This window comes from Acomys russatus, chromosome 12, assembly GCF_903995435.1.
Source record: "Acomys russatus chromosome 12, mAcoRus1.1, whole genome shotgun sequence".
Classification (NCBI taxonomy): Eukaryota; Metazoa; Chordata; class Mammalia; order Rodentia; family Muridae; genus Acomys; species Acomys russatus.
This window is the reverse complement of record NC_067148.1, coordinates 43,805,231-43,827,556: the sequence shown is the minus strand read 5'-3', so window position 1 is coordinate 43,827,556 and position 22,326 is coordinate 43,805,231. Positions and strand designations below refer to the sequence as shown.

At 49.8% G+C, this 22,326-nt stretch overlaps 1 protein-coding gene across 1 annotated transcript; it reads right to left on the bottom strand.

Annotated features, from left to right (window-relative positions):
- Nucleotides 1-804: 804 nt before the first annotated feature.
- Gpr35 (G protein-coupled receptor 35) lies at nucleotides 805-21,387 on the bottom strand. The gene is made up of 2 exons (XM_051154372.1): nucleotides 21,122-21,387; nucleotides 805-2,440 (listed from the first exon to the last, which is right to left on the bottom strand). The coding sequence occupies exon 2, from the start codon at nucleotides 2,428-2,430 to the stop codon at nucleotides 1,519-1,521; it is 912 nt and encodes a 303-aa protein (XP_051010329.1). The 5' UTR covers nucleotides 2,431-2,440; nucleotides 21,122-21,387; the 3' UTR covers nucleotides 805-1,518.
- Between the last annotated feature and the right edge of the window lie 939 nt (nucleotides 21,388-22,326).

The following is a 22,326-nucleotide window of genomic DNA, read 5'->3' as shown; positions in this document are numbered from 1 at the left end:
TCATAGGCACATACACGTATATCATATATTTTATATTATGCAGATACATATATCATCCCTTCCAAGGCAAAGGGTCAGAGAATACTGCAGAAGGGTAGGTGGAAAGAAAGGAAGAACCCGAAGGAAGACTGGCCGAGTGTGGTAAAAGCCATTTCCTCCAGCTTGGGTTGATTATCAGCCATGAGCAGGAAACCTGCTGCCATGACTCACTGAACTCCTTGGCCCACAACCACAGCAATGCAATAAGCAAACGTCTACTGTGGAGTGGTTGGCATTTCCTCTTAGAGGGAGATGAGCATCAGCAGACCTGTGGTCCAGCCATGGCTCCCTCATACCCCCAGCTGCATCTTGTCTAGAGCAAGCATCCAGGGTACATGTGAGGTGGAAGTGTACTAGAGATTGGTAGCCTGGTTTCTGTGATTGTCACACATGCTGAGTGGGGCTTTTCAGTGAGGGAGCCACCCAAGAGTCACCATGCTCTTCTAAGTAACTCCAATAGACCAATCTATGCTCGGATGGAATCCTTCCTTTGGTGTCTGCAGGGTGAATAGACTTGGTTTCTACAGAAAAGGTCATACAAAATACGGGTCAGTTAGGCAGTAAGCGCTGGATGAAGTGGGAGTGGGAGTGGGAGTGGGGAGGGCCAAGTCCCAGTTTGAGGGACTCTCGCTCTAGGTATGGCTGCAGCATTCGGGCCAAAACAAATGACAAATCACAGAGGGAGAAGACCAGGGACACCACACCTCCAAATGTGTTCTGGTTCTGAGCTGGCTTTGTGGCTAATCCTGGTCTCTGGGGCCATCACAGCCTTGGGCCACATCCTCAGAGAACGTGGGTAACAAGCCAAATGTCAATCTTCCTCATAAACCAAATTCCAGGAGACCACTACCACAGCCGATTCCTTGCGATCAACAGGCCCACCATACAATGGAAATGCCACCAAGAAGCCGAGGACTTCAACAGCAGTGTTACTGTCGAACATGGCTTTATGACCACGGGGCCTCCTGAGCTGGAACCTTCCAGAACAGAGAACCAGAGCAACATTAACAGCATGGGCCTTAGAAGACAGACTTCCAGATCACAGCTGCTACCTTCTTGCCTAACCTTACTTGGGACATGAAGTCTGGAGGTTCCAAAAAGGAAGCAGCCATCAGAGGGCCCTCTGAGATGATGTCTCCTGGCTTTGCTCCTTCTTCACACCTTACCACTTGCACCTGGGTGGCACCGAGGTCCTTACCAGGACCATCTCCAGGGGAGAGGTCTATTCTGAACTCAGTGGCTGGTCATCAAGGCCCCATTTCTGTTGCCCCAGGGACTCTAGACATGTTCTTGTCCCAGGGCCCTTCAAGATGGACTTCAGTCTCAGTCCTCTGGCTCTTTCAGAGGAGCAGGTACAGTCTCTCTAGGTCATCTGGACCTCCCGGAGTGCTCAAAGCCCACAGCAGGTTCAGGCCGATTTGGGGGCTCCTTGCAAAGATCAGAGGTTTCTTTGGCCCGTGGGGCACTTGTTTACTGCGTCTAGGTGATGGTCAGGCTCTGAGAATCTTGGCTCTTGTGGGGTGTACTGGAGGATGTACCAGCCTTAGTTGCATCCTGGAACTCCTTGGCCATGTAGTAATAACAGATGGCATCCAAACAGCAGTTGAAGTCTGAGAGTTTGCCTGTGATGGTCAGGGCACGGCTAAAGGCATGACGGGCAGCACACGTGTTCAGGCCCAGAAAGTACTGCACTGTCAGGACCACATGCAGTGGCAGGAAGCAGATGATAAACACAACAAGATTGGCCCAGACCATACGAGTGGCCTTGTGGGTGGCCTCTGCCTGCTCCACATCAGTGGTCGGCCTCTGTGCCAGCGCAGTGATAACCTGCAAAGAGCAGAAGACCACTATGGCTAGTGGCAGGTAGAATCCCAGCATTGAGAAGATGGTGGTGGAAGTGTGCCTGTTGTGGCTCCTGAAGCAGAAGCCACCCTCCTGTAACCCCAGGCGCCAGCGCACTAAGAGGGAGGTGACCACCACCACCCAGAGGGCCACACACACTGCTCCCGCCTGCCGCGGGGACCGCAGCTCACGGGCACGTATTGGATGCCGCACTGCCACATAGCGGTCCATGGCGATGACAGTGACCAAGCTTATGCTCATGTATCTGTTGACCAGGTAGATGCCCTGTGAGAGCTGGCAGATCGGCGTGTCTGAGGTGTGCCTCAGGGAGTACAACATGAAGGGCAAGGAGCAGAGCAAGCAGAGGTCAGCCGCAGCAAGGTTGGTCATATAGACTCGGGTCTCCGTCCACTGGTGCATGCGACAGCAGAATACCCATAGTGCCAGGCCATTGAGTAGCAAGCCCAGCACCAGCAGCAAGATTGAGTAGACGCTGAAGACATAGTTGACTGAATCAGGCCACGTGAGGGTTTCACAACTTGTGTTCATGGTCCTAGGGCTGCAGGAGAGTCAGGAAGTGAGTGAAGGGAAGTGGAGGAAAGGGTCCCAGGGGAAGGCCCTGCCCATGTCCCAAGGCCTGCTCACCTCTGTGTAGGAATTCTGGAGCAGGCACGCACCACACTACGTCCCTACGTCTACACACCTTTCCCAGAGAAACCACAGAAACTGTAAAAATCTCAAAGTCGCCCTCAAGGCCTATAACCTCTGGTCACTGGACAGGTAGAGAGACCAAAGCCTCCAGAGACGATGGGAAGACCTAATGTTGCTGTGACCAGCCCAAAGCTAGAGACAGAATGACCCCACCCATCTCCCTAGCCCTCTTCTCCTTGGGCCAGCCTGTTGCAGGAGAGATGGAGACAGGTGGAGTGTCTACAGTCCTGTCCAGGAAGCCTCCAACTCTCTAGAGCTTAAGTCCTGAGCAGAGACCAATGCCCACTAGCCTTACCCAGCATGCAGCTCTCAGTGGGAAGGTCTCAGAGGCAACTCCACCTATGGGCTTAAGGATCCCAAGGCTGGGTCTTATGGCTTTCTGCTCCCAATCCGGTTGCAAGAAGACATTTGCTTCACAGGTGTTGTCAGTGCTCACTCTGCCTAGTCTGTCCCCCAACACCCAGACAACAGAGAGTATAGCTCGAGATCACCTCTGTAAAGCTGTGGCAATTTCTGACATGCCACCACTAGGCCTGTTGCATCCCATGGGCCCATCCCAGGCCCGTGTCTGAGATGAGGATATCTACCTTCAGCTCATGGGTACACAGTTTTCCTAGTGGTGATAGCCCTGTCCCTCCAGGACCTGGATGTGCTCAGAGGCTCCTGACACTGCCATTGTCAGGAACATCTCAAGGCCACTGTCCACACTGGTCCCTTGCTCCCCTATCCACTCTCTAGGATGGTTACTGAGCTCATCAAGCCCTACTTAGGGGGGTGTGGCAGTGGTCTGACATCAAGGATATGACAGGTGGCACAGCAATCAGATGCCCTCACTCACCTTACTCTGGGGCTAGCCTCAGCTACTCCACCATTGGGGTGGTGGTGTGACTCCAGAGCATTGAGTAGGAGGTTGACTTAAGAAACTGCCAGCAGCCAGGCGGTGGTGGTGCACGCCTTTAATCCCAGCACTTGGGAGGCAGAGGCAGGCGGATCACTATGAATTTGAGGCCAGCCTGGTCTACAAAGCCAGTCCAGGACAGCCAGGGTGACACAGAGAAATCTTGTCTCAAAAAAAAAAAAAAAAAAAAAAAAAAAAAAAAAAGCAAAAAAGAAAGAAAGAAGGAAGGAAGGAAAGAAACTGCCAGCAAGTGCAGGGTCCAGACACACTAGACACCTGGCCTACCCCCTTGTTCCTCATGGAGGACCAAGACCAGGAAGGGCTGCAGGACTGAGTGGCTCATAGGTCTAGGTGTCCCGCTGGGGAAGATGACAGAGGAGAGCTGGCTTCCAGGGAGAGTCAGGCCCAAGCTGGCTATTTGCCTTGGAAACATGGAAGGCATGTTTCCTTCCCCACACAGGAAATGGACAAGCACCAGACCCAGTGATTGCAGACAGGGAGGATAATGAACACTAGACTGAGCCAGGGCTCATTTCTCTTTGGTCTCCAGGGAACCTATAAGGCCACAGTCCATTAAAGAAACCAGGCACAGATTCCGGCTCAGATGAATATTCAGCTATCATATTTTTGTGTCTAATGTCCATATCTGAGAGATTAGAACAGCCTATTTGCCAGAAATCAGTTTCAAGAATGCTGTTTGGCTTTTGTTTTCCTTCCATACGGCCCAGAGTTTTGAGGCCCTTAGGGGAGGCTGAGCTCTCAGGGCCTCCTCAGAGCCCCTGACACTACCCACTAAGACGTTCTTTCCTGTCTGCTCTTCACTCCCAGAAGCACCCTGTGGAGCCTCCAGCAGAAGAAGTCCCTGGAATTTGTTCAGTATCCAATAGGAGCATCTAGGGGCCTGGGCTCGTGCTGCTAGCATCAGGGCTCCCACCTGAGGCCTCTGCACCTGTGAACATGGCACCACCACACAAGCAGTCTTACTCTCTACCTCTGGGCTTGGAAGGAGCAGTCTGCCTTCTCAGTGACCCAAGCCTATGGAGGTGAGACATGGGACTGTTCCTTGGGCCCTCTCTAATGTCCACTGTCCTACATGGTTACACGGAGGCCTTTTGCTATGTACCCAAGCTTGAAACTTTCAGACCGGTCTCAACATAACCCAACATTTTGTAGGGGCAGGTCAAAAGCTCTGTCTACTTAAATGACAACACAGAACTCTAAGGAAGAAAGATTCAAAGAGGTCAAGGTGCTTAGAAGAAACACCCTGCTGGGGCTGGAGAGATGGCTCAGTGGTTAAGAGCACTGCCTGCTCTTCCAGAGGACTCTGGTTCAATTCCTAGCACCCATATGGCAGCTCACAACTATCTGTAACTCCAAGGCCTGACACCCCTACACCAACACATGCACATAAATTAAAATTAAATAAAATATTAGAAAAGAAGAAGAAGAAGAAGAAGAAGAAGAAGAAGAAGAAGAAGAAGAAGAAGGAGGAGGAGGAGAAGAAGAAGAAGAAGAAGAAGAAGAAGAAGAAGAAGAAGAAGAAGAAGAAGAAGAAGAAGAAGAAGAAGAAACAACACTCTGCTCAGGGAATCCTGGCGCTTTAGGATACTTCCCCATAATGTTCAGGACTTCAAGTCCCAGAGCCCAGCTACAGCCAACATGTCCCGGCCTTGCCTCAGTGCAGCACACAGGGGACTGTAGCCAGGACACTTGCAACTGCATCAGAGTTGCAGGTGAGTTGCCGTCAACAGGTGCTTGGGGGAGCACATCCAGTGCCTGGATGCTCACAGTTCGGTTTGGAGACACTGCCAGTGGCTGCTGGGTTGGGGAGATGGCTCTTTTAGGGTAGTAGCTTTTACTTGGTGTGAAATATGGGGCTGACACAGGGAGGGAAGCCAGCTGTGCTCAGGGGAGGCTCTTTCCTCCACCTCTGTTGGGCAAGATGGCGCACCCTCATGTTCAGGAGAAGCAGACAGATGCCCTGAAATAAGCCTGTGGAGGCAGATGGAGAGCCTGGGCCTACCTAAGCCCATCCCTCAGCCACCATGATGTCTGAATGGGGCTCCATGGGCCCCTGAGAGCTGGTCTGCTCATACTCAGGCCTAGGGGCCCCACCCACTGGCTGAGATATGAAGGCAGGAATAAGACACTATCAGAATAACACTGCAGAATTATTATTCTGAAACCACCGATGCCAGGGTGCCGACTCCTTCAGAAATGCCCTGAGTCCTATTAGAGGCATGTGGCTGGACACCTGCTGTTCCTCAAAGGCACAAACAGTTTTTTTTCTCTTCTAGTTTTCAAGGGTAAGACATCACATACAAAACAGACTTTGAAGTCTTGAACGTGGTAGGCACCAAGGCTAGAAACATCCTGTGTTACTTCGTATTTCCTGCTCGTGTCATCTCCTCCCCACCTCAACCCTTATGGAGAATAGCGCATTGGTCCTGAGTGTAAGTGCTTCTGACAGCTCCCCCAAGTCCCCAGCCCAGCCCCTACTGTGCTCAAGCATAGCCATCTGATAGAGCCCAGCTTAATGCCACCCACATGACCTAGCCCATCCCTACCTCATCCGAAAGATCTCATCTCTACCTCACCCATCTGACAGACCCCAGCCCCACCTCATCTGACAGACGCCAGCCACAGCCCATCCCCACCTTCACCTCCCCTGGTGGACCCCAGCCCAGCCCCACCTCACCTGACAGATGCTGCTCCAGCCTTACCTATCCATCCTATAGTCTCCAGCCTGGCATCATCAAGTGATAAGGCTCACGCAACTCTGGCCCATGTGGAAGCCTGTCACACACCTGTTCTCACTGGGGCTGAGGAAGGCCAGCCTCACAGCTCTCTCTCTCTCTGTCTTAAGCCTGCCTGCAGTAAGCTGAGTAGGCTGTTGGGCTTATTGATGACAACAACAAGGAGGCGGCAGCTTCCTGCCCCCACCTCCTGCGCTGCTTTCATCAGCCCTGAGGCTGTCTTGAAAAGTGGGGATTTCTGGAAGGGAAGCTGGTATTTGCCACCTCTCTGCTGATACCTACAGAGAAGCCTCAAAGAAAGCAACTTGCAATGACTAACCAGGCAGCCTAGCCCAACCTTTAGATACTTCCTCTTTTTCAGCTCACTTCATTCTTTTTCATCATGACAGGGTGGGTCCCTGCTGTGTCTGTGGTCACAAAATGGCACCCTATACCCTGCTCCCTGGCTGGAGGTAGCAATGCTTCCTCTCTTCCATGCTCATGAAGAATGTTTTTGACAGTCACATCACACGTTCCTACCTCACAGATGACCCAGATGTGTGGATGGACAGAGGCAGGTCTGGCTCAGCCAGCCCACAGACAAATCCAGACAGTCACTCCTGACCTTCCACCAGCCAAACCCACTTCTTCAGAAACCTTTCCAGGGCTCATTCTCTTAGTCTAGATTGGTCCCTTACATCTGTGGGCCTCGGTAGGCATTCTTTGCCACAGCCATCTTCATTCAGAGCTCAGGGATCTTTCCCTGGGCCACAGACCACACTTCTTGCAGATTTCCTTCCTCGGCCCAAATGCCTGAGGGCCGATAAGCCCCACAGTGTTTCTGTCTTCAAAGCAAGGGGCTAGGGAGAGCTTCACTTCTTCATTTTCCAGAGGTAGAAACTGAGACCCAGAGAAGAAATTCATTGGCTAGTGTGTCACGGTTGGTGGCAGGTTTGGGACCGACACCCTAGTCCCCTGCCTCTCAAGCTGAGCTCCTTGCACAAAGGGAAGCCAAGCCCTAGTTTGGCCTCAACCACTCTCTTCACTGTTGCCACAGGCACAGCCAGTGCTGTTCACCACTTTTCTAGGTCTCAGTCCCAAGGTGGACACTCAGCCTGCTGTGGAGACTCCCACCTGGGGCCACCGTGCTTCCAGAAGTGTCTCCTCTCTGAGTACTGCACTGGGCTTTCATCCTCCACATCTCCCCTCCCCCCTCAGCCTCTGGCCACAGGATCTGCCCTGTGGGTCAGTAGAAGGTGCTGCTGGGTAGAGGCTTGGTCCCTTACTGTCACATGGACTGGCTCTTGGGGCAGGGCATCACTCCAGGAGTTTCTTCCCTCTGAACAGATAGCTGAGACAGCAGCAAGCAACATCAAGACCTTCTGCCCCCGCCCCCCCCCCCGGGCTTCTCCCCTAGCAGCAGCCTGGTGACCTAGAGGGCTATACATTCCGGAAAGACACTCCACATGTGGAGGTCATGCTGGCCTCTGAGCCACCATCTGCTCTTGGACAGGGAATAAGCTGGCCACACCCCTGTCTCCACATCCCACCAAGCCTCCACTTGTATTCTAACCTAGTCTCTTCAGGGGACTCAAGGCACCACTCACTACCCAGCCTGCTCTATAGGGCTGCCCATCCCTTTTCTCAGAGGACTTAGGTCTCCAGACCCTCCCCTTCTTCTCATACACCAGGCCCAGCCTCAATGTCTGTCTGTCTGTCTGTCAGTCTCTCTCTCTCTCTCTCTCTCTCTCTCTCTCTCTCTCTCTCTCTCTTTCCCCCTGTGAATCAGGATGTAGCTCTCAGCTACTGCTCCAACATCATGATACGAGCTGCCATACTCCCTGCCATAATGATAAGGGACTGACCCTCTGAAACTGTAAGCCAGCCCCCCATTAAACACTTTCTTTCTTTTTTTTTTTTTAAAGATTTATTTATTTATTATCTATATAACATTCTGCTTGCACATCAGAAGAGAGCACCAGATATTGTTATAGATGGTTGTGAGCCACCATGTGGTTGCTGGGAATTGAACTCATGACCTTTGGAAGAGCAGTCAATGCTCTTAACCTCTGAGCCATCTCTCCAGCCCCAACACTTTCTTTTTTAAGAGTTGCTTTGGTCATGGTATCTCTTCACAGGAATAGAGCACTGGCCAAGACAGGTGCTCAGGCCTCCAGGCAATTGGAGTGCAATGCCCTGCCCTTGAGGATTAATGTACTGTGGCCACCCACCTCCAGAGCCTGAGACTGAGGTTGGGTAGAGCCTCTCCTCCCTTAACTACCTCCCTCAGCTGACCTAGTGCCTAAGGCAAAAAGAACACTAAGGGTGACCCTGTCTTTGTCTACAGTATTGACACTGATCTACACAGATATCAGTTGTCTTACTAAAACAATGCCTTGAAGTCTGTTTTAGGGATTCTCAAGTGTTATGCCTGGGGCCGAGAGATGGCTCAGTGGTTAAGAGGACTGACTGCTCTTCTGGAGGTCCTGAGTTCAATTCCCAGCAACCACAAGGTAGCTCACAACCATCTATAATGTGATCTGATGCCCTCTTCTGGCCTGCAGGTGTACATGCAGGCAGAGCACTGTTTACATAATAATAAACCTTAAAAAAAAACAAAAACAAACAAAAAAAAAACAGTGCTATGCCCTAGCTGGTGACCATTTGACCACACACAGATGACACAGCCCCAGGAGACGAGATCAGAAGGCAGGGCCCTCTGTGTCCTTGACCCTGGTTGAGCAAGATAGGGTCCTAGCTGAAGAGTGTGAACTATCTCCTGGTTCCACGCAGGCACTTTCAGTTCTCTCTTCACGGTGTCAGGTCTTGAAGTAACATCTTCCTGGAAAACACCCCTCCCCCACCAGATGCCCCCAAACCAGCAAAGACATGACCCCGTGTCTAATATTATTTTGCTGAGGGCTTCATGGACTAGAATCCACAAGGGATGGGTGCAGAGTGGAGGCTCGGGGTATGAGCCTCACTCATCCATTGGTCCTGGATGGTCCAGCCTCTCTCATTTCCCACTCTGCTCCCACACCAGGTCTTTCCTGGAGGACACCAGTCCCCAGCCTGCCAAGGCCATTTCCCTTTACTTCACAAGCCATAACCCCACTTCACAGGACAACAAGGGGCCACAGATGGTAAGATCCTCGAGCTCCACTTGAACCAGAGCCCCTCACCTTCTTAGGACCGCAAGCTTTCCATCTCCTCACTAAGATCCCACTGGAAGCCTTCCCCGGTGTCTGGAAGCCCCCCAGCATTCAACTTGATATCCTTTCCAGGAAATGGCAGTGAGACCCCCTGGGCACACCCTCCTTCCATCCACTCCCTCCCACCTTGGATCCTGCAGCCCCTCTGCAGGGCCTGGCTTCAATGACTCCTTTAATGTCAGCTGTCTACTTTGTTTTTTGTTTGTCTGGTTGGTTGGTTCATTTTTTCAAGACAGTGTCTCTCCGTGTGTATCCTTGGCTGTCCTGGACTCACTTTGTAGACTAGGCTGGCCTCGAACTCACAAAAAGCTGCCTGCCTCTGCCTCCCTGAGTTCTGGGATTACAGGCATGTGCCCAGCAGCTGTCTACTCTCTCCCGCTCTCCACTGCGGCTGCAGGGCACTTCCCATGCCACGTTGTTCCTGGGTGGATTTGACTCCTGCTGCTGGAACCTGAGGAAAGCTACCATCTTGGTGCTTACCTTGTCAGCATGTCAGTATAACATGGCCCAGGCTTTTTTCTGGGGAGTAACTTTTACAAAATCCTAATCTGCCAGCAACACACACTCAAGTATTTGGTAGAAGTGGCAGGATCTGGGGTTCTCCTGGAAGACCCTCTCAGAGTAAGCCTGGGGTGGGAGTGGAATGTCATTAAGCAGATGTGACAGAGGTGACCCGGTGGGGACTGGGGACTGGGACATTGTTATCTCTGCCTTAGCCCTGACTTGTCTGTGTATTTGAGCCTTTCCATATGTTTGCATGAATAAAGAAATGAGTGCACAGCTGTGAGATGATCTGTGAATAGCAGAGACCGTCTGTTATTCAGACAGAGTGGTCAGGAAGTTGAGGGGCGTGGTGCCACAAGGGCAGGGACTTGTTGTGGGTCCCCTCAATCTGAGACTTTACCCTTAGAGCCCCTTGATGCTTGCACACCAGTCTCTCTTGGCCTTCTTGAACAGAGGAGGCTCCCCAGGCTCCCCAGGCTAACACAACTTTCTGCTATCACAGCAAGAACCTAGACCACTGAAAATGATTTAGGTCATAAGTGGCAGGGGAGACTTCCTCTGGGTATGAGGTGACACAAGCAGGACTTAGTAGACAGCAGCCACTTTCTGTATCTTTTCCTCAACAGAAGTGCCCTATGGCCACTGAGAAATGCGCTGCCCACACACAGTCTTGTATCCATGCATGCCTTCCAAAAAGCTATGGAAGTCAAAGGTGGGAGCTGAGAGAGCAGGGCCTGGCTAGGCCTGGATTCACTCACCTTCTTAGGTGTCTGTCAGGCCACACAAACATGCTTGTATTTTTCACTCAGGCCGATTTAAAATAATCTCAGTAAAAAAGTGGCGAGGTGAAGAAGAACCCACCTTGGTTTCAGGAAAGGCACTGAGGTCATGCTCTTAGCAGTCGTAGCTGAGACCCCTGGACCCCGGAGTCCTTTGATAAAATTGCTGGCTCTCTGAATATGCCCAGGCTTCCTGGAGATGAAGGCATAGCCTCCCACTCAGACATCCTCACTCTTCCGTGGAAGCCCTGGCTCTGCTGCTCCTTGGCTGCCCCTCTAGGTGTTGCTAAAAGCTCCTGCAGGATGCTGCTCCCAGAAGCAGGACCCCTCACTCCAATGTGCTAGCTAGTTCATTCACAGGTACAATGACTACAGCTCTGGTTTGGCTGAGCAGCTTTGCCCACATCAGCCTCTCCATCTTCTCTGCCTCTGTCCTGGCTTAAACAGAACTTGGAGCTGATGCATAGCTAGTCCCACCGTTCTCTCATAGTGAAACTTCCATAGACCAGAAGGTTGAGAGCTTTGAGAGGAAGAAGCTGCCATAGGATGTTCAAGAGGCATGGTGAGGACACAAAGAACCCTGAAAGAATTTTGAACGAGCCGGGTGTGGTGGTGCACATGCCTGTAATCCCAGTACTCAGGGAGGCAGAGGCAAGGAGATCTCTGTGATTCTAGGCCAGCCTGGTCTACAAAGCAAGCCCAGGACAGCCAAGGCTACACAGAGAAACTCTATCTCCGGGGGGTAAAAATAATCTTGAACAAGGCTCCTAGAGAGCCCTGGGGAAAGCTAAGGGAGTTTTATGGGGCCTTAAAAGAGTTATGAGGGGATCCATATGAAAGGGTCCTGGGAACATTCCAAGAGTCCCAAGGAGATTCTGAGATAATCTGAGTAGATCCTGAAGTAATCCTGAGGACTCTAGGGGATCCTGAGGGGACACCAATAAGGCCTGAGAAGATCGATCCCAAAGCACTCCTGAGAGGGTCCTGAGAGGAGCAGTCAGAGTTCCCAGGCCTGCAGGGCTGCTGAATTGTGAGGGGGTTGGTTCTGAGTGACTGCCACTGTCCTTCCTGCTCCACTCATCCCTTTCTGGTAGGAGGCCAGCGCCATCTCCAGCAGTGGATCTATGTCCTGAGAGACACGTGGGTGTTGTTCTTCCTTCTAGGAACCTCCTGTCCACTCGTCCCTCAGTGCCCACAGATGGTTTAGGTCAACGGGTCCAAAGTATCCTTACCTTCTGCGCAAAACCTTGCCCAGAGATCACAGCAGGTGACTTACGACGGCAGGAGGAGCATCCCACAGGCGGAGGGTAGGTGCCGGCTCCAACACTGACCTCCAGCCTCATTTACCCTGATGGCTCGCTCACTTTTGCTCCAGGTGGGCCTTCCCAACGTGCAGCTGAGTGTTAGTGCTGCCAGACCGCCGTGGAATCCCCTGTGGGATGGTGGGATGGGACTTTGGGTGCCACCCAGGCCACAAGTTCCTGCTTCTTCAGAGCCTCAATGCCCTTTTGCTGCCCTCAGATTGCTTATCTGCACTCTTGGCCTTCCTTCCCCTTTCCCTGACTGAAAGGCTGGCTTCGGGTCTCACGCCAGCCCCCACTACTGGGGATCGTGTCTTCTCCAGCTTCTGGGAGATTTCATGAACACTCTAAACCTCTCTAGCAAAATCCTCCCCACTCAATCCACCTCTAGTCTGGTTATCCTCTAGCTACTCCCTTAATTCAGAGCTGTGACAGGTTTCTGGGAAAAAAAGCTCACAGGTCCTGAACTGTGCCAGCAACCTCAGACTAAAGGAATCTGGTGAATGCCAGCTCATGCTGGGTGATGGTAGTGCACACCTTTAGTCCCAGCACTTGGGAGGCAGGGGCAGGGGGATCTCTGTGAGTTTGAGGCCAGCCTGGTCTACAGAGCTAGTTCCAGGACAGCCAGGGCTACACAGAGAAAGCCTATCTCAAAAAACCAAAAACCAAACCAAAACAACCCCCCCAACAACAAAAACATAAAACAAACAGACAGACAGACAGACAGCGAGCCCATGTGAGTTGTGTAGTGAGCTTCTTACTTGGCTGCAAGTGGGATGTCACCACCCAGAAGCTGACACCCAGCAAGAGAGGCCAGTCTCCCAGTGAAGGACTTTCACCATCAGGACACCAGCCCTCTGCTTGGGTAGACTAAGGTAATGTGTCTCAGGTGGACAGGAGTTGGCTTAATCAGTACCCCAGACAAGCAGAGACAGCTCTCTTGAGAAACAGACCTGAGAGGTCACCCTTCCCTCTACCCCAAGGCCACCAGCTCACTGAGGCACTTCCTCTGAGGTTGAGCAAGATGTGGCTGATAGTCTTGAAAGCAGAAGAAGATATGTGCATGAGTATGGTCAAGAGAAGACAGGCACGAACTACAGCTCTCTACAGCACCATGGCCACTCTATCAAACGGGAACACATTTAGAAGTTGAATAACAATCTCAGGGTGACTTCCTCTGGTGTGACTCATTGATCCCTAAGATGTTACAAACCCCAGAGGGGAGTTTGGGGGACTCAACCATGCTAAGCAAAATGAGAGCTGGGTTTATTATTTGACATGATAACACCATATCTAGGGATCTACCACAGACAGCAAGGGCGTGGTGAGCATACACTTCAGGGTTAGCACTGCAGCGCAGACCCGCAGAGTGGCAATAGCCCAGGAGCCTCAACCTTCAACCTGCAGGGCTCTGGCTGAAGGAAGGATGCTGGCACCATAAAGCTGTAAGAAGCAATCAGGGTGTTCTGTGTCTGAGATCTATTTCTAAGCCAGGCAGCCAGGCAGTGGTGGTATATGCCTTCAATGCCAGCATTCAGAGGGCAGGGGCAGGTGGATCTCTGAGTTCCAGGCCAGCCTGGTCTACAGAGTGAGTTCCATGGTGGCTAGGGCTTTATAGAGAAACCTTGTCTTAAAAAACAAAACAACAACCCTAATAAAATCCCTCTCTTTGTGTGTGTGTGTGTGTCTGTCTGTCTCTCTCTCTCTCTCTCTGTGTGTGTGTGTGTGTGTGTGTGTGTGTGTGTGTGTGTGTATCCAGGGAATATACTGGAACCTTATGCATGCTCAGTAAATGTTCTACCACTGAGCTATAACCTAAACACTCTCTTTATCTTTTATTTTTATATAGCATCTTGTTAAGCTTCCCAGGCTGGTCCTGAACTCACTCTGTATCCTAGGCAGGCCTTGAACTTGTGATCTTCTGGTATCGGCCTCTAGGTCAGCCTGGGAAACATGCCTGTGCCACAAGACCCAGACAATTTATGTTCTTTTAATTTTTATTCATTTTCTTACTTAATTAAAACAACAACAACAGCAGCAGGATGTTACCGTATAACCTAGGCTAGTGTATGCCTAGTCTTATGTCAGCTTGACACAAACTAGAATTATCTGAAAAAAGTGAACTTCATTTAAGAAAATGCTTCCATAAGATCTGGCTGTAAGGCATTTTCTTAATTAGTGATTGATGAGGGAGGGTCTAACTCATTGTGGGCAGTGCCATCCCTGGACTGGTGGTCCTGGGTTCTATAAGAAAGCTGGCTGAGCAAGCCATGGGAAAAGCAAGTCAGTAAGCAGCACCCCTCCACAGCCTATGCATCAGTTCCTGCTTCTAGGTTCTTGCCCTGTTTAAGTTCCTGCCCAACTTCCTTTGATGATGAACATCAGTATAAAAATGTTAACTCAATAAACCCTCTCCTCCTCAACCGGCTTTTTGGTCATGGTGTTTCATCGCAGCAACAGCAACCCTGAGACAGCTAGCCTAAAACTCAAGATCCTCAGCCTCAGTACGATGAGGTCACAGGTGTGTTACACCATGCCCAGATAATTGATAGCTTAGTTATATGGAGCCAGGAGCTTGGGAAGTTTTGTTGTTTGTTTGGCTTTAATTTTTTTTGAGGCTGGGTCTCACTATGTAGCTCTTGCTGTCCTGGAACTCTCTATATAAACTGGGCCAGCCTAGAACTCAGAGATCTACTCGCCTCTCCCTGACTCCTAGGATTAAAGGTGCATGTCACCATGGCTGGCCTTGCAAAACTAAAATTTAAGAATCCTTAACAGTGAAAGTAAAACGAAGCTAGTTGTGTTACCAGTGGATAACATAACCTTTCCGCTCTTCTGAGTGATTAGGAAACCCGAGGCTTTCAGCCTGCCCTCAAAAAGAATGATCAAAAAAGGCTGTTTTCAATAATCATTTCCAAATATTTTAAAATTCGGTTTTGCCTATACATGAATACATTCCAAAAACTGTAGAACATGACACAAACCTGCACTCACCTCAGCAACCACGCTTGCTGTGGCCCTGTTACCTAGTGCTGTGTGCCCGAGAATGAGAGAACTGAATGACTGAGTACTGAGGGTTAGGGTGCAGTGATCATGTGTAAGGCTAAGCAGACACTGTTATGATAGGAATTTGAACTGAAAGTGTCTGTTTTATACTTAACTCCTCTTTAAAATAATCAAGAAGCTGGGCGGTGGTGGCACACACCTTTTAATCCCAGTACTCGGGAGGCAGAGGCAGGTGGATCCCTGAGTTTGAGGCCAGCCTGGTCTTACAGAGTGAGTTCCAGGACAGCCAAAAGTACACAGAGAAACCTTGTCTCAAAAAACAAAAAACAAACAAAATCAAGAAATTTCTTAGTTCTATCCACTGACAAGGCCTAGACACAAAAGCTTCAACCAATAGTGACAAGCACTCCTTAAGTCTACACCACAGGCTCTGAATACCGTATCTCTTGCACAGCAAGAGAAATTCTTTGGAAAGGCAGCCTAGGATGGAAAGAGTGCAAGATGAGCCTGGAGAACCAAGTGGCCACAAAGATGACAAAGGCAATACCCACAGGGATTCAGGCATCAACCCAGATTGGCTGCACTGGACAAAGGAGGGATGGTTTGGGTATCAACAGGATGCATTTAATGAAGTAGAATATAACAAGTTTAAATCCATGAATCTGTTATTGCCCTTTAAAGTCCATCATTCAGCCAGGCGGTGGTGGCGCACGCCTTTAATCCCAGCACTTGGGAGGCAGAGGCAAGTGGATCTCCATGAGTTCGAGACCAGACTGGACAACAGAGCCAGTTCCAGGACAGCCAGAGCTGTTACACAGAGAAACCCTGTCTCGAAAAACCAAAAATAAAATAAAATAAAATAAAGTCCATCATTCACTTCATAAGATGCTAAGGAAATAGTGTGGTCAGGCCTGTCACACCAATACCCCACTCCTGGTACCAACTGTCTTAGTTGTCACGGACCAGCTCAGTTGGGGAACAGTCCTTGGTTAGGGGGTTTGTGAAGCATTGGTGGACGGAAGATAAGGCGGTGACAAACAGAGACAAAACTCATGAGAAAGTTTTGCACTTGAGTGTTTTATCCTTTCTGTATTTCTTGTCTTCTTAACCATGTACTTAAAATCTATGCTCAAACTGCTTTTTAATAAACTGCAACTCTGCTTTCAGGTGTGTCTTCTTGCCCTTAGCACCTTTCTATTTTTAGAAAGCCACACACCTACTAGATACAGGCTTGCCCTGAAGTTATTTTGTGTATCAAAGCCAATGATCTGGTTTTACCTGCATTTAGTCCCTGAATTCCTCAGGCTCCTGCAGATGACAGAGGGACCTATGTCTCCATCTCAGCTAGTTCTGACAGTTTCTCTCTGTGGCCTGGGATGACCTGGAACTTAAATTGAACTCATGACAATCCTCCTGCCCTAGCTTCCTAGGCACTAGGATTACAGGTATGACCCACCATACCTGGCTCTGTTAAGAATGTTCATTCCATGACAGGTCTGTATTGTAAACAAATGTGTATGTCTAGGGAGATAGCTCAAAGAAATAGAAGCCCTAGCTTCACCTTTCAAGATAGATAGATAGATAGATAGATAGATGGATGGATAGATAGATAGATAGATAGATGGATAGATAGATGGATAGATAGATAGATAGATAGATAGATAGATAGATAGATAGATAGATACCATTTGCCTAGAGTGAACCAAGGAGTCACTTCTTTGACATCAGGTTGGACTCTCATGAAGGCAGCACAGCTGCTTTGTTCCGTTCGTGGATGCTCTGAGGAAACTCCAGCCACAAACAGCACTGCCACATCTTCTGCTTTGGGGGCATGTTCCAATCATGACTAGTCCAGCCACTTGTAGCCATTACGGGTCACTACATTTTGGCCATGAAAAGCCTTGGTTGGTGACTCAATGACTCTGCTCATCTTTCCACTGGAGAGCTTAGGGAGAGCTTCCTCGTTTGCTCCTGGCTGGCACACAGTCAAGGCTAATGATCGGCACGTATGTTGGGTGATGTTGGATCTGAAAGCTCTACACCAACACAAAATTTCCTTACTGTTTCTGGTTTCTGGGGTCAGTCCTGGAGACTTGTCTTCCATTTACCAACCCCTGGTGTTACATTATAATATGAAGGCCCAATAAAGGTTTTCCCAACTATCTCTTGCCTTCTTGCGGTAGAGCAGGCTGACCTGGCTGCACAAGGAGAAGACAAAAACTTGTCTTCATTCTCAAGGTCCATTCCCTCAAGTCCTTCAGCACTGAAACATGGATCGCCCAGTCCTTAAGGTCCCTGTGGACTCCCAGGTCACTAGCTCTCAGTGTGTGCCTGGTAGACACTGTCTTGTTTCAACAGCATCCAGCAAAGTTAATATGGCCTCACTTTGAAGACGTTTTGATAAACGATTTTAGTGAAACGTAGGATACTACAAACAAACCCCTGATACCCACCAGAAAAATTAGGGATAGAACTTAAAGTGACCTTGGAGTCTCTATTGAACATTACCCTGAATCTGTCTGATGCCCACACCACTTCCTCTGTGGTAGCTGACACACAGGCCACCACCTTGGCTTCTCCTGTTCTGACCTTTCCTCTCACAGTCCCATAGTCTTCCTGTGAGCTCACCGTGGTCCTGGGCCCTATTCTTGTCATAGCAGATCCTCCACAAACTCCTACTATCTCACCATTTCCTAAGCTTCTGAGCCCGAACTGCCAGCCCCCATTCTGGCTTGAGCTGGACCATGCAGGGGTCTGCCTAACACATGTTTTCTCTTAGATGCCTCCAAAGTGCTTTAAAATCAGTGCCCAGATGACCCCATTATCCAACCCTTTCATCAACCAAACACTAATTTTCCCTAAATTTGCCAACTCAGAGAGTGATATATCCCTCCGCAGATATGTGAGGCTGGTTCCTCAATCCCCCTTCCTTACCTCTTTTCTACTGCCAATTAATCATCAATAAATTACACAAAAACCTGATAAACCTATAGTAATCACTGAAAATAAAACAAAAAGGTAAGATGACTGATGGGGGAGAAAAATGGAATAGAAAACAAAGTGCCAACTATCCAAAATAGGAGAAAAAAGGAGAGCACAAGGGGTAGACATAAACAGAAAACAAAGATGCTCACTTCAAACCAAATGATATCAACAATTACTTAAACGTAGCCTGGTATGAACAATCCAGTTAAAAAGTAAAGATGAGCTGAGGAGATGGCTCAGCAAGGAAGAGCACTTGCCACGGATGTGGGTTCTCTCCTGGGACCTATGTAAAAAATCAAATGCTAAGCTGGGCAGTGGTGGCACACGCCTTTGATCCCAGCACTCAGGAGGCAGAGGCAGGTAGTTTGCTGTGGGTTCAAGGCCAGCCTGGTCTACAAAGCAAGTCCAGGACAACCAAGGCTAACACAGAGAGACCCTGTTTCAAAAAAAAAAAAAAAAGCCAAATGTGGTAGCACGCATCCACATCTGTACCCTAGGACTTCTGAAGGAGAATCCCAGAAGCTCAAGGGCCAGCCAGCTGCGGCACGCAGAAGAAAGAAGAGCGATCCACCTCAGAAAAGGGTGAGAGAACTGACTTCTTCAGTTGTTCTCTAACATGTGTGCAATGGCCTATGTTCACATAAAAATAAAATAAAAAAAATAAAAGTGAAGAGGGTTAATGTGAATTTAAAAACCAGGAGGTTAACAATATGCTGGCTGTGTGATATACACTTTAAATACAAAGAAAAGTTAAGAGTAAAAGGAAAACAATATAAAACAAGTGAGTAAGTTGTAAGGCTTGAACACAAATAAGAAAGCGAGGTTGGGTGTATTCATGCCAAACCGACCAGCACTGAGTTTTAATGTCTTTCAAAGGAACTCAGAACAAGCAGCTAAAGTTGGTCAGGATATGTTGTTACATGGGGGCACCAGTTGGCCTGTCCTAAATGGAACCTAGAGGACACCGTGCCTAGCAACAGCAGAACAAGGATTCTTTTCAAATGCATATAGAACCTTCTCAAAACAGGCCACACGTCAGGCAGTAAGGCATGTCTCTGTAAAAATAAAAAGCTTTAAGTCTGGCACTGTGGTATATGCCTGTAATCCCCCACACTCAGGAAGCTAAGGCAAGAGGATCACAAGTTCAAGGGCAGCCTGGGAACAAAGGCCATCTCGTCCCAAAATGATAAACCAAAAACAGTGAAAAGGCTTTAAGTAGGGCTAGAGAGATGGTTCAGAGGTTAAGAACATACACTGTTCCTCTGGGGACCCAAACCCATACACACCCACACACCCACACACACCCACCCACAAACACACATACCCCCATACACACCCACCCACACACCCACAAAGACACACACCCCCATACACACTCACCCCCACCCCCCATACATACTCACCCCCATCCCCCTACACCCACACATACCCATGCACACACACACACACATAGACACCCATACACACCCTCACCCACTCCCACCCCATCCCCCACCCTCATACACACACACACACACACACACACACACACACACACAAATACCCATACACACTCACCCACCCTCATCCCCCTACATCCACACATGCCCATATACACACACCCCCAAGTTCCACACACCTGGCTACACAGCCTTCTAGAGGTCCTCAAGACTTTAGCCAAGAACTCACACTTAGCCCTATGGATAACTCTCTACTGCCCATGAGGTTAAGAGTCAAGTCCTCAAGTCCTGTAAGGTCTCTGCCTGCCCCTCCAGCCTTATCTGGGTGCTGTTTTCCAAGTCCTCTCCTCACACCACAGGCCCAGCCCTGAGGGTGCTAGCACGGCCATGCTCAGCCCCCAGCTGCTCTACCACACTGTATGTTCATCTGCCATCTCATTGACTGCATGCCAAGGTTACCTGTGTATAGATGGGCTCCCTAAAGGATCGTGGGCCCCAAGGTGGGGGTGCTGGACATCTTGGCCACATCTAAGGCACTGGAATAGGTAGTGTGCCTGCCACCCAACCTATACACTGCGATGTCTTCAGGATGAAGCGAGGTTGGGAGATGAAGAGATGATGTAAGTGAGTGGCCCTCCTGCTAAGCATCCTTGCTGTGTCTGGAGGATGAGGGACAAGCCCAAATCAACTAGGATGCAGAGTCATAGGTACCAATACCAGTGTTCTAACATGACACCTACCCAGGCCCTGGGTATTTACAGAACACAAACACTGTTCCCTGGCCCAGCAGCCCTCACCAGCTGTAGGTAGGCACACCTTCCTGGCAGGTGGACACCTAGCCAGCTGCAAAGGAGCCACGTATCTCAGGACCTTAAAGTAAGCCCAGCCTGAGGTGTGGTCTAGGTAGGGAAACTGCACACATCCTTGACAGAGTCTCACACCGGAATGGCTAACAGGCAATGTGGCCCCAGCCCAGACCTGAGACAGCACTATGTAGGTGCTGTCTGAGAACAAAACAAAACAAAAAAACAATCAGGGGTTTTCAGCAGTGAGTGAATGGCTCAAAGCTGTGCAGACGTAGTTTAAGCTCCCTTTCAGCGGAGAAATCTAGAAAGTGCTCTCAGCCAGTAAGGCCAGCCAGCTTACCCTATCACAGCAGAAAACAACAACAGCAGCATCTGATGGAACAGCTCCACCCCAGGCTTTCTAGTGGATCCGAGGCTGCAGTGTTTCCAAGAAAAAAATGATTTTCCCATTAATTTCAAATGGAATCAAAGCTGGCTTAAATCGGCAAATATCAGAAGATAAAAGAGACGAGAGAGGCAATGAGCATAGTGGCACACACCTGTAATCCCAGCACTCAGAAGGCAGAAGCAGGCAGATCTCTGTGAGTTCAAGGCCAGCCTGGTCTACAAAGTGAGTCTAGCCAAGGCTACACAGAGAAACCCTGCCTCAAAAATAAATAAATAAATAAATAAAAAGTATAAGCCTACAAGTGGGAGGGAAGAAGGGGACATTGGAAAAGGGAGAATGCAATGACAGCATGAGAACTACTGGCTGTCCTCTAAGATGCTACCAAGGCTTTGAGCAGCCCACCCACTCTGTTTAGCCCCCTATCCCATGCTGCCCCTCCATGGCACCTGCCCTCAGGGCCAGGACTCCATACTCACCCTACAGACTCTGGACCTTCAAGATGGACTGAGGCTGGGAGGAGGGAGGGGTGAGAAAGGGCAGAGGGACAGCCAGGATTGGGCTGCACACAGCCTCACGAGGCGCTTACCCACTACCCTGGAACAGGAAGTAATAGTGCTGGGAAGGGGCTGGGCTAGTAGAGTGGCCAAAGTCTCCTGGGAAGGAGACATTCTCACACAAACACACCCAGCCCGCCCTTCTGGATCTGCCCGGTCCACCCTCAGCCCTTCCTGCCAGCAGACATACAGGGTGCTCAGCAGGCACTGTGTGGACACCATCGAAGACAAGCTGCATTGAGAAGCCTCAGCTCTTCCCAGAAACCTGTTGCTCTCATCAGAGTTGCTTTATACACCACGTGGCTTATAAACAGGGTTATCAAGACACTTCCGGAGGCTACAAGTCCAAAAGCAAGGTCTTGGAGACCGAGTGGCTGGTTCATGCCTGGTCACCTTGCTGCAGCCTCATATGGTGGGAGAGGTAAGGGGGCTAAGGTCCCTGCTATAAGGATGCTGTATTTGTTTTCTCACTACTATGATACCTGACTTAAAACAACTAGCAGAAGGGTGGATTTGTTTTGGTTCATGAAAAGTAATATAGCCCAGCACGGTGGGGAGGTAGGACAATGGGCGCATGGGGTGCTGGTCACATCGCATCCAGTCAGGAAGCAGAGGTAAATTCTGATATTTTTATTCTTCTGGGACTCCAGCCCAGGGGAGGGTGCTCTCCACTCAGCACGGGTCTGCTTCCTTCAGTTAGTATTCCTGGCTGATTCTAAATTCTGTCAGGTTGACGCCCAAGGTCCTGCCAAGCCCTAAGCCTGCTCCCACCCTGTTAAACTAGTTCTGCAGGCCAGGTGACAGTGGGAACTGCCACTACAGAGATTGGCAAACACTAATAGCCCTTTTGTGGCCTCCACCTGTGTCTTAAACACCTAAGGTGCCAACTAGGGAGGGGAAAACTTTCAGATCACCATAGCCTTGGAGTGCCACTCCCTGCCAGCCCTTTAACACTCCTCAGAGTCCATGGTGGCCTATGCTCACCCTTCCAAACCAAGGCCGCCCTGAGGTGTTAACAGCCTGGTGCCTGTTCCTAGTTCTTGCCTGAGCTAGGCACCTAGAATTCTTCAGAACGTGGCAGGTGGGAACTAGCTGAAATGGGCCTGAAGAGTGAGCTGCAGCTCAAG